We start from the raw sequence: 16,913 nt of genomic DNA on the forward strand, positions 1-16,913 counted from the left end.
TCAGTTCACACATCCAAGTTCATTTTGGATTGCATCTGTAAGAGTCAATTTAGGAAGCGCATGAGTAAGAATGCTGAACGAATGAAAGAATAAAAGCGTGATTGAGATATAAAGCAGAGACATTGAAACGGTCTAATAGAGAGAAATGTTTGAGGGATACAGTAGGGAGTGCGGGAGAGCGAGGAAGAGAGTTGGCATGTTGCCGTCTGGCAGGATGCCTGCTGTTCTGGAGCTTTGTGTCACCACCAGGACTCCCTGCCAGAAGGGGTTTCCCCTGACTCACCTCAACTCTCTCTCACACACACACACACACCCCATTCACAGTCACATCAAAATCAACCCACATTGTGAACCCCACATTCACTAGAGCTACATATAAAACCTGAAAGATCTTTAGCCTCTTATCTATCTCCACCATACTCTGTCTCTCTGTCCCCAGATCACCTGCTTATTTACATTTATGTGGAAACCAAAAAGCCTCAGTATCTCATCCCGTCTTAGTTGTTTTTTCAGTATTCACGTGGGGAATCCCTGAGGAAATCAGAAAGGCATCTGGCAGCGATGTCTTTTAAATCCACACATGCCTTTTCCTGTTATCCAGTGCTTGTAGCTTCTGATAGCCAAAATCAGACTTAAAGCAAAACACCCCTTGAACTAAACATCGACTTGTTTGCTCTGTCATTGTTCAGCTGCAAATTAGATCAGGGAGGGAACCCGCTTTAATTTGGCTTTGTTTGTGAAGCCTGTTCATTTTCTTTTCCCTCCTTTTTTCTAAGGCGTCATTAAGTGGGGTCCGTGTGTTGGCCAGATGTCTTCATGCTACAAGTATATTGAGAGCTTTTTTTCAGCGTGAAGAAAGGATGAATGAAAGGGGATGCATGTTTACTCTGTGGCGTTTGGGCACCGAGGGGTCAATGGTTATAAAATCAATGGAGCGGAAACGTTTCTTGCTGACTTTTTAGATTTACGTGGAGATTTTTGAACGTGTTGTTTGTTCTGAATTACAAAACGGATAGTTCCAGTCATGCTAAAGTGCACAGTATGTTAACAGCTTTGATGCTAAACACTTCTTACCTACGTACTGTGAATATCACTGTTCGGCAGCCATGAAGCCAATTATTAACCTTGTTAAACCCATTTTTGGGTCATAACCCACTTGCGTAGGATCAGTTTTCTAGCAGAAGGATGGCTGTTTAAGAACTTTTCCCTCATAAAATGACATTTTGATTAATTCTTTCATATTTAAATTTAGATATGCATGAACTATTTTAGAAAAACAATAAAGCACTCAAGGCTGTGATGTATTGTGAATATAGTCACTCAGTGGCATAGTGTCTAACAAAGCCATTTAACCTTGGCTGTTTTTACAACCTTGAATGTAGTATTGCTTTAAAGACTCGGTTTACTCAATTAAAATGAATAATGAAATGAAAATTGTCATTTACACAACCTCATGTCATTCCAAATCTGTATGACCAACTAAACCTTGGGAGAAACTGAGCCTGGTTTCTTCCGAGGTTTTTTTCTCCATTCTGTCACCGATGCAGTTTTGACCTCTGGCTTGCTTAGTTGGGGACACTTCATTTCCAGCGATACCGTCGACTTGATTGCACAGATACTATTTAAACCAGTGCTTGAAGTGGGCCGGTGCGCACCGGTACGCTGTACCAGCACTTCTATATTTTAGTCTTTAGAGTACCTGCACTTTTTTGTGCGTACTGGCACTTCTGACATGTTGATGGTACTCAGAGTAAAATCGTCAGGCAATTAGGCAATATGATCCCATATATGATTAGATATTATATAGGAACTAGTGTAAATCACACTACCCAGGCGGGATCACCTCTCATCTCGACCAATCACGTGAATGAACGCAAGCAGAGTCGGTCTACTTCATTGTGTGGTACGCGAGAGCATGTCAGGGGAGGCGTGCGGAGTAGTAGAATAATAATTCATTATTGATTACTAATTTGAATCAGTACTTTATAACGAAAATCATTTCTTAAAATGAAAAGAAGCAGGCTTTTGCAACCACATCATTTTAAACCATAAACTCCTGGAAAGTCCAAGAATCCAGTGAACGAATTCAAACAGTAAACTCAAAACAGCGCTGCCGATTTAATCAGTGATTACGGAGAGAATAGTGACTCACTTCAAGCACTGATTTAAACCGAACTGAGCTGGATGATGACATCACTGAATTCAATGATGAACTTCCTTCAACTGAAAATTGAGTGTTTCCTATTGTCTTTTTGCATTATTGACACACTATTTTCCTATTTAAAGCAGCTTTGACTCAATCTGTATTGTTAAAAGCATTATATAAATAAAGGTGACTTGACTTTCTTCTGTAGACTTTAAGAACTTAAGACTGAAGGACTCTTCCAGAAAAATGGCATAAAGCTGAGTTGTAATATTTCAAATGAAAATGACGTCTTATGTGGAAAACAAAAGAGATTTTTTAAAATATCCATTTATTTTAGTGCTGTCCAAATTAGTGGAAAAAAGATCACCTGCATTAACAGTTTAACGGTGTTAAAAGAATTGAATGCAATTAACGCAGGAGTGGAGCTAGTTGGCCACCCCACTCACAATTGCTGCGTCTGTCTCTCTTTTTTTTTTTTTTTTGTCTTGACAAGAATTGTATTTATTTAGACACAGAATGTCTTTATGACCACATGAATCAGAAGACTTTTCAGAAGCGCACTCCCAACTTTGCTTAAGCGACAGGTGTGAGTCAAACCAGCCCAGAAAATGGTACAGGTGACGAGGAGCTTCAGTAGAACAACCTGTCAGCCGTTATACTGTGCTTGTAGCGCATGTTGTGCAGTTGGACACCCAAAAGCGGCACGCACTGTGAGAAAATACGATGCATGTCAGATCCACATCGTGTTCAGCAGCGGCAGCTCTTAAAGTAATAGCAGCCAAAATAACCTAATAACCCAGCTGCTGTGATGTCTGTTAATCAAAGAAAAAAACAAAAATCAATCACTTTTGTAGCTTTAAGGTTTCATCTATATTTATTTTAGAATTAAGTGTTTGATAATATTTCAACAATTTCTGTATATTTCCCACTTCCTGAAGGGCACAGGTAAATATGGCAATTATTCGAATGAGTTTGAAGATTGTTTTAAGTTCACTTAAATTAGAAATTATTTTTTAAAGTGTAATACATGTTCAAATTGATAGCTCTCAATTATACTGTAATGTTGAATGGCTATAGTCAATGGTTAAATATTAGGGGGAAAAACTACTTTAGTAGTGGATCAGTGATACTAGCCCTTAGTCATAAAAAAGATGCCTTTTTTTATCTTTATATTGTTGTTTCTACGTTAATTTGAAGATTGAATGTGAAATTATTGCAATATAAAAGTATATTTAAACTTTAATGTTAGGTGGGATTAATCATGATTAATTTCAGGAAAAATGTGTGAGTAATTAGTTGTTGTTTTTTTAATCGATTGACAGCACTAGTTTATTCATTTATTGTCTATAAAATGGAATTCAAAAGTCGCCATAGCTGTTTGGTTACCAATGTGTAAAATATTTGCTTAACATTCTTCAAAATATCTTCCTTTATGTTCCACCAAAGAAATAAAGCCATAGAGGTTTTAAATGACATGAGAGTGAGTAAATGACAGATTGCAGAATTTTTATTTTGGGTGAACTATCCCTTTAAATCATTGGTCTCAAACTCAATTCCTGGAGGGCCGCAGCTCTGCACAGTTTAGATCCAACCAGCTCCAAATCACACCTGCTTGGAAGTTTCTAGTGATCCTGAAGAGCTTGATTAGCTGGATCAGGTGTGTTTGATTAGGGTTGGAGCTAAACTGTGCAGAGCTGTGGCCCTCCAGGAATTGAATTTGAGATCAATGCTTTAAATTTAGCAGTTGTGCCAGTATTTATATAGTGTCATGTAAACTGTAAAAAAGGTGTTATTTATGTATCTGTTCTGTCATGTTGCTGGGAGAGACTTTCAGTGGAGTATTTGTGGATGGTGTGATGAATTGTTTTTTGGCAATCCCACCTCAATAGAACTTTAATCTGTTTATTTTTCTTTAAACCCACATATATGCCCATTTTAACCACAGCAATGCCAAACGAAGAGAGAGGGAGTGTGAGAAAGCATGATAGCTGTGCCGTGTGTTTTTATTGGCATCATAGATGGAGGTGCTGTTGTGGCACCTTTGTGTTTGTTAGCTAGCCATAGGCAAATAAACTATTGTTATTTTTGAACTGTAGGTTTCTATGAGCAGGCTGCTCTTCTCACAGTCACTCACTTTCATTATTGCATGCACTTTTTTTCTTTCTCAGGTTTGCGTAATTTGTTAGTAAAATATGGTCTGATTCTCGGTTTCATTTTTTATAGTTGTAAATCACCCAAAATAACCACATTCCGTTGTATGACTTAAAGGGTCAAGATGTATCTGGAAAACATGTCCCTATTAGCTGGTAGATGCTGCAACTACATAATTTTATAGGGAAAAAGCACCTTTTTTCTATTGATAGCATTCCAAGGTTGATGATTTTATTTTTATTTTATTTTAAAATAGACAGAAGTTGTATTTATTTATTTATTTAGCAAGCATGCATACAATTTATCAAAAGTGACAAAAAAAGACATTTTACCAAATTTTTTTTTAAATATTAAACAAAAATATTAGACCGCTCAAGTGTTTTTAACATTGATAGTAAGAAATGTGTCTTGAGCAGCGAATCAGCACGTTAGAATGATTTCTGAAGGATCATGTAACACTGAAGACTGGAGTAATGATGCTGACAATTCAGCTTTGCATCACAGGAAGAAATTACATTTCAAAATATGTTAAATAGAAAACATTTATTTTAAATGTTAATTAATAATATTTCACATTATATAATGTATTTTCAATCAAATAAATGATGCCTTGTGAGCATAAGAGACTAGAGCCCTGCATTTCAGCCCGGGCCCTGACTTTTTTATGCCCCTAGGGCCGGGCTTCACATTATAGTTCAGACGTGGGCCGGGCATCAGGCCTGTTTTAGGCTTCTCCTCATTTTAATATTTTAAACATCCATCAATTATGGTTATGAAAAAAAATTGCCACGCTGGTGGAAACAACATGAGACTGTGATAAGTAAAAAATAATTACCATGAATATGTCAGTGAGAAATAGTAAGGAGATATTTGAATTATTTATTAAGTGTTTTCTGAGTCGGTGTCGCAAGGATGAAGTTGCCGATCCTGACTCGCCATCTCCTTACTGGACGTGCCTTTAGAGAAAAATGCATCTTTACGGATTACATAATGAAAGAGTGTTTGTTTTGATTTGTTTTATTTCGTTGAGCAGTAATTTAAAGCTTTCTATACATATATTTATCATGTCTGTGAGGCATGTGCTCACTGAGTTTTGGTTCATCTTTGTGAAGTGTGCCTGTTCAAGACAGAAACGGCAGACAGCGGTTTGTTAACTTTATTTTATAAAAGCACAACGTTTTGTTGATATTGTGAGTGCACACAAATAAAAGTAGACCCTTTACAGTTCCGAGTGATGTATTACTCTTACCTTTATGAGCAAAAATGACGGCATATTTATTTTTTTCCACTGAAAAATGCAAGTGATTGCGCTGGCGCCCCATGTCCTGCAAAGTGTGCTTTAGCTTCCACTCTATGCACAAATGCTTGGATATCCACCTAACAGCGCACAGTTATCTGGGCTTAACATTTAAACTATTGGTATATACTTGAACGGTTTTATATCTATAGATTTTATTTTAGGCAAGTTGTGATGATTTGAGGAGGCAAAATTGATCAAACAGACTATGATCAACTCATTGTCTGCCGCTGGCTGCTTGGTTATTACTTTAAAAAACAAAAACTTATATTTAACGAACAAAAAATGGTCCAAAGGTTTAGTTTTTTTCTAATTTAACATAATAAAAAAAATATATATAATCGCTTTGCCATTACATACAAAACTGTAATATAAGCTGTAGTATAAGCTGTTTTGGGAGAAGGGGGAGGGGGGGACTCGAGCCAAGAATTCTGATAAGCTGTCAGACAAGGGCAAGGCTAGGGCCTGAGCGTCTCGGGCCAGGGCCGGGTTAGGGCCCTATAAGAGACTTCTGTCAAAAACACAAGAGAAGATTTTACACATGGCAGGCTTTTGATTGGAAGTTTATACATCACATTATATTATATTATAGTAGTAATTAAAAACTGCGTCTGGACGTACCATGTCCATGAGCAAAGATTGTGTCAGCCAGGCAACTGCCATTGAAATGAAAAGAAATGCTAATGGATAGCTTTCTCCATGCATTAAAGACAACTTTAAAGGGACAGTTAACCCAAAAATTTATATGCATGTGAAAAATACATATCAAAATTTGAGAGCTGTGATTTCAGACTTTCATGAATTTCTTCACTTAAATCTATCGTACGACTGCAAAGGATGGACCACTTTTATCGAGCCTTATTGTATTTGATGTCCTTTTTGTTGCTAGTCATCCACTTGTCACTGTGAGATTCTTTTGAAGAATCACACAATGCAATTTACCACTTCCCTTAGCGAGTGCGAAGAATGAAATGCACCAATCAAATCTGTTCTAATGAGACAAACACAAGGCAGATGAGGTGAGCTGCCCTGCTGTAACGGTCAACCACAGTGGGGCTAAGTATAGCTGCGTTTCCCTGTGTTTGTGCCCAGGCTGGTGGATGTGTTTAATGTGGAGGGGGGCGGAGACGGTGCAGATTGTGGCCACATCCCGTGCTGGTAGCCAGGGCCAGTGCAATGTAACTGTTGAGGGTTTGGCAGGGCTTTACCTCTGTGTCAGTAGGGTGGGAAGGGAGAGCAGCTTTCCGCTCTTCACGACCCCGCTAAGATCTCTGTACAGTCCAAACGGACACTGTTAGAGGAAGTGAAACCTGTCCGTCACAGCGAGCACCACAGAGAGTGTCGTGAAGGGTGGGGTAAAAGGAGTGTGACCAGAATGTGGTGTGTTTCAAAAAAGTGCACTTGAAAATAAGCAAGTGTTGATTTTTACTACAGGTCTGAAATGACTTGGACAAAGTGTACATTGTGGTTGTTCACTGGCCCTCAGGTTAAAAGTTGTCTTTGTTTGTGTTTAAGCCCCTTAACGTCAAGATAACACGAACACACACACATACTCTCTGTCCCCCGCAGGTCTCATATCTGGCATCTCCTGTTGCAGTTGCTCCCCCTTCCTCTGCCTGTCATCCCTTGTCAATGTGGTCAGTAAAGCATGACTAGCCATCCTCCCCTCTGGAGTCTGTGTGACTATCACTGACCGAGAGCTCCTCCCTCCCTCCGTCCCTCTCTTTCTTTTTCTCTCTCTTTCTCTCCTTCCTCTTTCCTTCCTCTCTGAAATTCTTTTCTCTCACTCGCTCTCTGTGCCATCTGTTGCTTTGCTTAACTACCACACTCTCGTAATCTCACTCGTCTCCCTCTCTTGAGCGCGGCTGTTGTCACTTTAGCTCAGTATGGTGAACTCACGGGCTATTTTTGGTAACTGAACTTCTTTTTTTCCGGAACACGTTGAGAGTCGTGTGTCTCTGTGTTAATAAAACCCTCACAGACGTGAGACTCGTGAAGACGGAGGCTTGGGTTCACATTGCCCTGTCTGTTTATTGAATAAATGGCTCAATTTGGGTGTTTTATTGGTTTCTTGTGACTTATTTATCTATTACTTTCTAATTTGCTTAGGGACTGAGTATATTTGATCTCACTCATAAGTGAAACGGATGTGGTTTGCATGTCAAATGAAATATTATGACTTTTGGTTTGCGATTTGAGTGAATAGATTCTGTTTATTTGAGTCCAGGACAGGTAAAGTTTGTTCTTGTGTGCAGATCAAATTAAATCATCTTTCTTGTTTGTAAGTCCCTCCCACCTGGTGGAAGTTCACCAGAAGTGTACTCACTGACCTTTTGATGGGCTCTCTGATTGGGTAGATGTTTTGCAAACATTTGCATTTTTAAAAGTCACTCCATGACAGGAGTAGGCCGTCCTAATTTCAGCTGAAGTCATCTTCGTGCGTATCTTCATAAACATTCAAGAAAAGGCTCTCTTTAAGGTTTTATGTACTCTTAATATTCTCTGTGTTTCTTCTAGTAGAAAGTATTTTGCTGGATTTTATATCTATTTAATAAAAATATTTGTAATACTGCAACAATTGTCATACAGTAGGCTTAATAGCTCTAAGTTATACAAAATAGTTATAGAAAATGATTTTGCCAACTTGTGAACATCTTGTAAGCGTTACTCTTATTGATAGCTGATTACTAGCATGAATAGATTCAGGCCTAATTCAATGCAATGATACTTATTATGGATCAAGTACTGATCTTTTACGTTAAAGTTTAGGTTTTCAAATTACCACAGTACTGTTTAGTGTTTTGAATGTTCGAAATTTGCCACACAAGTGGTTAGAATACAAAAAAGGCAATAACATTCAAATCAGTGTACTTTTGTACATGCATGTTTTGCATTGTATTTAAATGTAATCTAATTAATTTCTGTATTTACATTTATAATTTCACTTTTGAACCAACTTCTACCACTTAATCCAACCTTAAACCTAACTATCCCACTAAACCTGTCCCTAATTTTACCCATATTCCTCCTCAATAGTAGCAGAAGTGTTTTGCAATACAACATGAACATAAGTACATGGTGCATAAAACTGTACATAAATACATAGTAGTAGATTGATTGAAAGAGCAACACTCAATTTAGTTGAGCAAAGTCAAAATTCAGCTAAATATTTTAAAAGATAATCATAAAGGGCTGGTGAATGTGCCCTTCACTTTGCAAAAAAAAAAAAAAAAAAGGCTATTTAATCTTTTGAGGAAATGTGCAGTGATTTCTTTGGGTGCAGATTTCTCATGTATTTGTCTATCAGCACTGCACCGGTGTAATTGATCATTGAATCTGGCACACTGCCTGTATTTGACTGTGTCTGTGACCTTGAATTAGCTGTTCTATCCCTCTCTGCCTTTGGACAGAAGGGGTTAAACCTGCACACAGGAGGCAGCATGGTGTACACGGTGACCTCTGACCCCTGGGCCAGAGGAATGTGAAAACCCTTTAATCTCAAAACAAAACCTCAGACACACTCACGCAGCCAATATGGATGGCCAGTTCCCCCCTCTGTGGCAGCATTCAGTGAGCGTGAGTTTGTGTGGCCTACAGAGAGGATAGTCATATATAAAGCGCCCACCCCCACTAACTGATGTGTCAAACTCTAATGAAACCCTCCGAGACTTCAAATTACCTGGATACACTTGTACGCAAAATTGTTAATCACTTCCTAATGGGTTACTTTTTGATAGTATTGTTGGGAATGAAATGAGTGTAGTGTCAGAATTGTTTGTTTGTGTGTGCATACAGCGTGTTAGTTGTGCTGTGTGACGGATGGGATGTTTGCGGTGGAGAAGCATGATAATGGCGCAGGGCTCCCTGGAGCAACTGAATGGGGTAGTGTCACCCCCTGCACCCTCCCCACTGGATGACGACTGCAGCAGCGCCACACAGCTGTCACTTCCTCTTATTCACATACATATGGATAAACATACTCCTTTAAAGTATGTGACACATTTCTGAATGAAACAAGGTAATCAGTGAGGAAAAATAGAGTTTTCATTGGTGATTTGACTGGATGAAGAGGGGTCACATGATTCTTCAGAAATCATCCTAATATGCTGATTGGCTGTTAAGGAAACTTTTTTTATTATTATAATCATTGTTTAATAATCGTGGCGATTTTATATTTTTGTGAAACTGTGCTGCGTTTTCTTTCAGGATTCTTTGATGGTTAGAAAGTTCAAAAGAACAGCATTTATTTGAAATAAATCTTTTGTGACATAAAAGCATTTACTGTCACTTTTGTGCATCCTTTTTAAATAAAAGTATTGATCACTGACCTCAACAAATAAATACTCTGTAGTTTATTGTTTGGTTATGAAGTCCATCGTATAACAGGAGTAACCAAATGTTTGTTGACTGTTGTTTTTGCCACATTAACAACAGTGTGGTCAGCAGGGAACAGGTGGATTTTGAACTTTAACTGAAATGGTCATTGACTCTAAGTTGACGCTCATGAGAGCTCAAGAAAGAAGCAATACTCTATATCATACCGCATACTGAGAATTAATAGAGTCATGCATTTATCAGTAAAGGGACGGTAATGCATAATACTCCATACTGATGTTAAATGCTCAGTACTTAATACTAAAGCAAAGTAATATAACAATCAGTAAAGATATATAAGTGTATCACTCACTAGTAAAGCAAAGGAAGTATGAATGAATGCCCCTAGAGGTACTGATATGCCAGTAGCTTGAGAAGGGTGGTATGTGGACTCTGTACAAAACATCATCTCAGACGTGCCTGCATTGATCATGTGATCACAATTCATTGATGATTGTCTGATTTTGTCCCTAAACATTACATTACAGTAAACTGCATGTTGACTTCACATATAAATCATACAGACAACTGTTAATACTATAAAAGAAGCCTTGATTTTTAGTTCAGTTTTTTATTCAGCTTTGGGGATTTCTTATATGCAAGAGAGTCTTTGCAGTTAGTTACAATAATTCATTTTTAATGAAACGTGTCTGCCTAAAAGTGCATAACTATCAAAAGATTATACTGATGTTTTTAAAATCCTCCAATATATCTAATTTGTACCTATTTCTGTGTAACGTGTAGTGCTATTTAAGATCTAATTTATTTGCCATCCCTAGAGGTAGCTTTGTGTCTGTGTTTTCTTTAGGATTACAGGAGCCTTACACTGTTTCATAGCGCTGAAGTACATGCACACACATGCATGACAGAACATGCATGGACACACAAAGCTTACTTTGTGCACCTCAATTGTTGATGCGGTATAGCAAGAGAAGAATTGCCAACTACTGATACTGCCCAGTTTATTAACCATTCTGTACATTACTGCCCTCTAGCCAGCGTAGTGACACAGTAAACGTGTTTTAGAATGGTTACAGTATGTGTACAGGCAGTTGCACATTTTTCCCTCATATTGATGCAAGGAGCCCATAATGTCAGATAAATTGTGCTTTTATTGTTGGAAAAGTCTGTTGATCAACGAGAGTATTTATTAATATTTATGCATGTATATATTTATAAATTGTAGATTGATTTATTAACATATTTATAATATACAAATATAGTTTGTTTTTAATTCTTAATGCAAATAATGGTAATATGTACAACTTGTGATTAAATGTTTAATCGATGCTGTTGAAGTATTGTTTATAGTTAGATGCTGTTAACTAATGTTAACAAACCTAAAGCGTTACTTTTAAATATTTGAAAATAAAATTGAAAAGAAACACTAATCAATGAAGTATGTCTTTTTTATTCTGTTTTTATGAAAGGGTGAAGATAATGATGAGCAGTGTTGTCATCCACTCGGCCCCAGTCATGGCAGGTGGGACTGGATGAGAGCGTGAAGGTAAACGAAAAAGACAGAAAAAGCACTTAAGTTTGCAGCACATACAATTGTAAGAAAAAACACTGACATGCTTAAAACAAACAAACAAAAAAAAAAGAGTCAGCTTTGTCTTGGTTATGTTTATTTATTTATGTTTTTGTTGGTCACATGCTGTACAGATAGCAGACAATTTTGGAGCCTGCATCCCTTAGACGTCGCCGCGATATCGAACCAGAGCCTGGAAGGCAAGGCAGCCACAGCCGAGTTTCAATGGCAACGGCACCCTAGGGCTGCCATGGCAGCAGCTGCCGCCGATGCCTCACACCATATTGCCACACTGACGCTGGAGGACGAGGAACGACGAGGCGCCACCAAAGTGTTTGGAGGTCCCGCTGCAGGGAGGACGGAAAGAGAGACAGAGAACGAGAAAGAGAGGGAGCGGGAAGGGAGAGGCAGTGGGAACGAGTGTTTGGTGTGCGGTGCCCTCTTCAGCTCACAGGACAAGCTCCGGCTCCACGCGTTCTGTCACACAGGAGAGAAACCTTTCCACTGTTCCCAGCCCCATTGCCCTAAGGCTTTCAGCTCCAAATATAAGCTCTTTAGGTAGGTGCTACTTGCATATAAAGGCCAAGTGTAAGGCTTCCATTACTTCAAGTGTAATGGAAGAATGAATTGTGATGTAATTTTAAATTAAATCTGGCCAAAACAGCATTTGTCTCGGTGGTTCGAAACACCTCGCCAATGCAAACTTTATGGAAAATTTCCACTGGCTGTTAAACGCAATTAAATAATAATAGATGGGAGTGCTCTGGGGCTCTACCCTCTTTAACGGTTAAATCTTTTCAGGTGTATTTCTTCCCTCAGTTTGTCATGGTCAGGCGTGAGTGAAAACATGAAGCTCATCCCTATAATCAGATTCTCTTATTGCTGTCATTTTTGTTGTATGTTTGTTGTGTTAAAAGGATTTTAACACAACAATTCTCATCTAAATACTGCTCTTTGTAGCATGGCTAACATCGGAAAGTGCCGATATAAAAAAGCAAATGCAAAGCAAAAAAGAACTCCACCATGAGTGTATTGTGACCTTAAAACCTGCTTCTGGACCATCCAAATGCTCCTTATGTATTCACTGTAACCTTAATTAAGCACATTAGGACCTGTGGTTTAGTATAAAGGTTAAAATAGTATAAAGCAGTGCTTCCCAATTCCAGTCCTTGCATGCCACCGCTCTGCACATTTTGTATTTATCTCTTATCACTTAAGACGTTTGTTCTGTTTGTCCATAAGTGCCCTGCGAAGAGGACATCACAGGATATTCCACCATGATTCCAGTTCGAAGGGAACGTATATATGTTCCATTCAGAGGGCATTCAGAGTGTGCGAGACATGAATTTAAATTGTATTTATTTACAGAAGTATATTATGCCACACTTCTCTAGTAAGTTTCGTCTGTGTGTGAAAACGCTGCAGGCCGTGGACTAACGCAAACCCGTGAATGAATGTTCTGAAGTGAAGTAAACTTCAACAGATATCCCATGCTTAAGGAGTAGGAAGCAATGAACACTGTGTAGGGACCCTGTCAATCTGAACACAGTTCATGCATAGAGCTCTCTTCTAACGAGCTGGTTATCTGAATCAGGTGTGTTAAATAAGAGAGACATGAAAAATATGCAGAGCGGTGGTATGCGAGGACTGGAATTGAGAACCACTGGTATAAAGGGGTATAGTCCAATCCTGTTCCTGGAGGGCCACTGTCCTGCAAAGTTTAGCTCAAACCCTAATTAAACACATCTGAACAAGCTTATTAAAGTCTTGCGGACTAACAGACAAAGGCATATTGAAACTTCCAGGCAGGTGTATTGGAGATAAACGCTGCAGGACATCTGTCCTCTAGGTGCAGGATTGGACACCACTGATATAGCAGTTTATACTTTAGAGCAGGGTTGTCCAACCCAGTGACTGGTAGGCCAGGTTCCTGCATAGTTTAGCTCCAACCTTAATTAAACACACTTGAACCAGGTAATTAAGGTCTTGAAAAAATATGGAAATTTCCAGACAGGAGTGCTGTAGCAGGTCGGAGTTAAATTTTGCCGGAAGGTGGTCATCCAGGGACAGGAGTAGACACTCCTTTTTAGAGCGTCCCTCTACAGTCTGGCCTGGACTTGAATTTGTTTAACAGAAATTTCCAATGTTGAATTTGTTTAACAGACAATTTCCGTTGTCTGTTAGTCTTTAGCTAAAAGCTGTCTTTGTCTCCTTTGTAGGCATATGGCCACACACTCCCCACAGAAAACTCATCAGTGCTCATTCTGTGAAAAGATGTTTCACCGCAAAGATCACCTGAAAAACCATCTGCAGACTCACGACCCCAACAAAGAGGCCTTTAAGTGCGAGGAGTGTGGCAAACACTATAACACAAAGCTGGGTTACAAGCGCCACATGGCCATGCACTCAGCAACCGCCGGTGATCTTACCTGTAAGGTGTGCTTGCAAAGCTACGAGAGCACGCCTGCACTCTTGGAGCACCTCAAGAGCCACTCAGGCAAGTCTTCAGGTGGTGCCAAGGAGAAGAAACACCCCTGTGACCACTGCGATCGTCGCTTTTACACACGAAAGGATGTTCGCCGACACATGGTGGTTCACACGGGACGCAAAGACTTCCTGTGCCAGTACTGTGCCCAACGTTTCGGGCGGAAGGACCATCTGACACGGCATGTCAAGAAGAGCCACTCGCAGGAGTTGCTGAAGATCAAGACAGAGTCTCCGGATATGTTGGGTTTACTTGGGTCTGGTTCTCCACCTTGTGCTGTGAAAGAAGAAATAAGTCCTATGATGTGTAGCATGGGACCTACCAAGGACTCGATGATGGCAAAGCCTTTCCATGGTGCCACCCCTTTTCCCATGGGCATGTACAACCCTCATCATCTCCAGGCCATGTCCAATCCTGGTGTGGGCCACCATCATTCACTGGTTCAAGGGTCTTTATCCACTGCCATGGGGATGGGTTGCCATATGGAGCCCCCATCATCAATGCATCACCATCACCCACATCATCATCACCACCATCACCACCCTCACCACCATCACCACTCCCCATCTCCACAGCAGCAGCAGCCTCCCCTGCAAAACCAGCAACAGCAGCACCTTCAGCCACCGCCCAAGTACCAGCTCGGATCTACCTCATACCTGCTGGAGAAGCCCCTGAAGGTGGAGATGGAGAGTTTCTTGATGGATCTACAGAGTGGACTCCCAGTTCCTCCGCCGCCCTCAGCTCACCCCCACTCAGCAGCTTCGCCCAATAAGGACGGTATGGAACCTCCGGGGGGACTGTCGGATGACCTTTGCGGGGACCCCCTCATGTCCAAGAGCCCCACTGTCATTGCTGAGTCTTTGTGTGCTGCTAACTTGGACTTTTCTCATCTGCTGAGCTTTGTTCCACTCAGTCTGCAACCCTACGGTGCCCCCATGAGTTCAGGAGGACTGGTCATGGGTTACTCCACATCCTCCACTGTTTCTTCCTCTTCTTCCTCATCGTCATCAGCATCTTCGCATGCTGCTGAACCACATGCTGCCACAGTCACAGCTACAGTGCCTCTTACCTCTTTGCAACCTCAACCTCAGGAGCAATCAGGCTCCAGTGGGGGTCTTGGTCTTGGGTCTCTGCACCCACTCCCACCAGTGTTCAGCTCTAGCCTCAGTACGACCACTCTGCCTCGCTTTCACCAGGCCTTTCAATGAGGTCCCCAACCTGGCCTGCAACAGGGGCTCAGGAGCATTATTGCTCCCCCTAGGGGTGGGGAGGTAGAACACTTGAACACATAGAAACCTTAACAAAAGCGCACAACAGCTTTTTAATGAGCCTGGAAGTAAACAAGCATATGAAATATCTTGGAGCTTTTATTTAGGCTGCCTGAATATTAGCTATGATTTTTTTAATACACTTTTGAACCTCTCCCACCATCCCCTCTCCTACAATTTTGTAGTTAGACAGCAGCATCAGTAGGCCGTAAGGCATGGTACTGCATACTTTATAAAGTAATAATATTAGTAGAAAAGGAAAAGATTAATGTAGAAAAGATAATCTGTCTTTGAGACTCTGAAAGACTAGTTTGAAGTGATATATGAATTTCGTTTTCTTTTCCAAATGTGAGGCCCGACTTTGCTATTTTGTCTCTATTTTATTAAGCTTAAAAGTCAGGTAATAGTTGGTTGCCCTTAAATTAAAACCGTCTTCATAGCCAGGAGTGGAGGAATTAGTGAAGGAATGAAGGAGTGAAATTGGTTATTCCAAATTTAGTTTTTTTATTTTTTTTTTTTTAGTTTATGTCTGACTCAAGTCATTATTATTACAGTTTCACAAATGAATTTTAAAAGCAGTTTAAAAACGAATACTTTGTACCTGATGAAAATATCATCTAAAATGTGTTCTTCCAGCATTTTTGTGTATACAAATTTACAGTTGTTGGAATGGTCAGTAACTAGATTTTATGTGAGAGAAGGGACTGAAAATAGAAAGGCAAAGAGGGTAAAAAAAACTGCACAATTTGATAATTTGGTACAATGTGATCACTGACAGAACTAAAGCAAAATTAATTTTACGTTATCTTACAGGTTTACAATTTTTCTCAAAAGAAGCACTTTGTTTACAGCAGAAGGCACTTGACCTCCTTGGGTTGCCAAGGTGACCCACTGAAATCCCCTCCCTTTCCCTACTCTACCTTTACACTTCCTGAAAAGACACACACACACACACACACACACACACACAATTTCAAACAACCCAAGTACCTTTGAATATTCCACAGCAATCAGTCTCAAAATTGGTTTTCCTCCTTCCAGCACTAATTTTAAGTCTCCGTGGCAACAATATCCCACCAGATCATGATATAAATATATATATTTTAAGAATAAAAAAAGTATTTTAGGCAGGTTTATATTTTCGAGAGATACATTGTAATGATAACCCTGGTATATGTGAATGGAAAAAAAGACGAAACAAAAACAAGAATATTTTTTTTTTTGCAGTGTACGAAGTACCACATCAAAAATATATATTATAATTGCTTCTTTTACAGTACATTTTGTAATTTAGATAGTTGTTTTAAAAAAATTGCTGATGGATTTAAAAAAAAAATGTCTAGCAGGTTTACAGAATTATGTATCTTGCATCTTATTGAACAAAATGGATGAAGTATTAGCTTTTCCTGTTTTCCTGTTCCTTGTTTTTCCATGTGAGTCAAAAGAGATGAATAAGATGGGATTTTACCTGCATATACTAGACCAATAGTGGCATAATCCAGTAGAATGGACTAGTATTTAATCTTTAGAGCATGAACTAGATGCCCATAATGTGATCCAGGTTTCAGTTTGCGTATTTTGTTCTCAGTATTCGATCAGACCTGACTCATGCTGTCTATTTTTGTGTTTGGTTGTACAGTTTTTAACCTCCACGATCACAT

General features: G+C 39.5%; 1 protein-coding gene across 1 annotated transcript in view; it reads left to right on the forward strand.

The window, feature by feature from the left end:
- Window positions 1-16,351, forward strand: part of LOC306860012 (zinc finger protein PLAGL2-like) — a 40,682-nt gene extending 24,331 nt beyond the window's left edge. Inside the window, exons 2-4 of the mRNA XM_079401530.1 lie at window positions 11,399-11,475; window positions 11,634-12,057; window positions 13,719-16,351. Of these exons, the coding sequence (XP_079257656.1) occupies window positions 11,750-12,057; window positions 13,719-15,192 (1,782 nt within the window). The 5' untranslated portion in view covers window positions 11,399-11,475; window positions 11,634-11,749 and the 3' untranslated portion in view covers window positions 15,193-16,351. The remainder of the gene's footprint in view (window positions 1-11,398; window positions 11,476-11,633; window positions 12,058-13,718) is intronic.
- Window positions 16,352-16,913: the final 562 nt, after the last annotated feature.

The sequence above is a fragment of the Barbus barbus genome (assembly GCF_936440315.1).
Source record: "Barbus barbus genome assembly, chromosome: 40".
In the NCBI taxonomy this organism is placed as follows: Eukaryota; Metazoa; Chordata; class Actinopteri; order Cypriniformes; family Cyprinidae; genus Barbus; species Barbus barbus.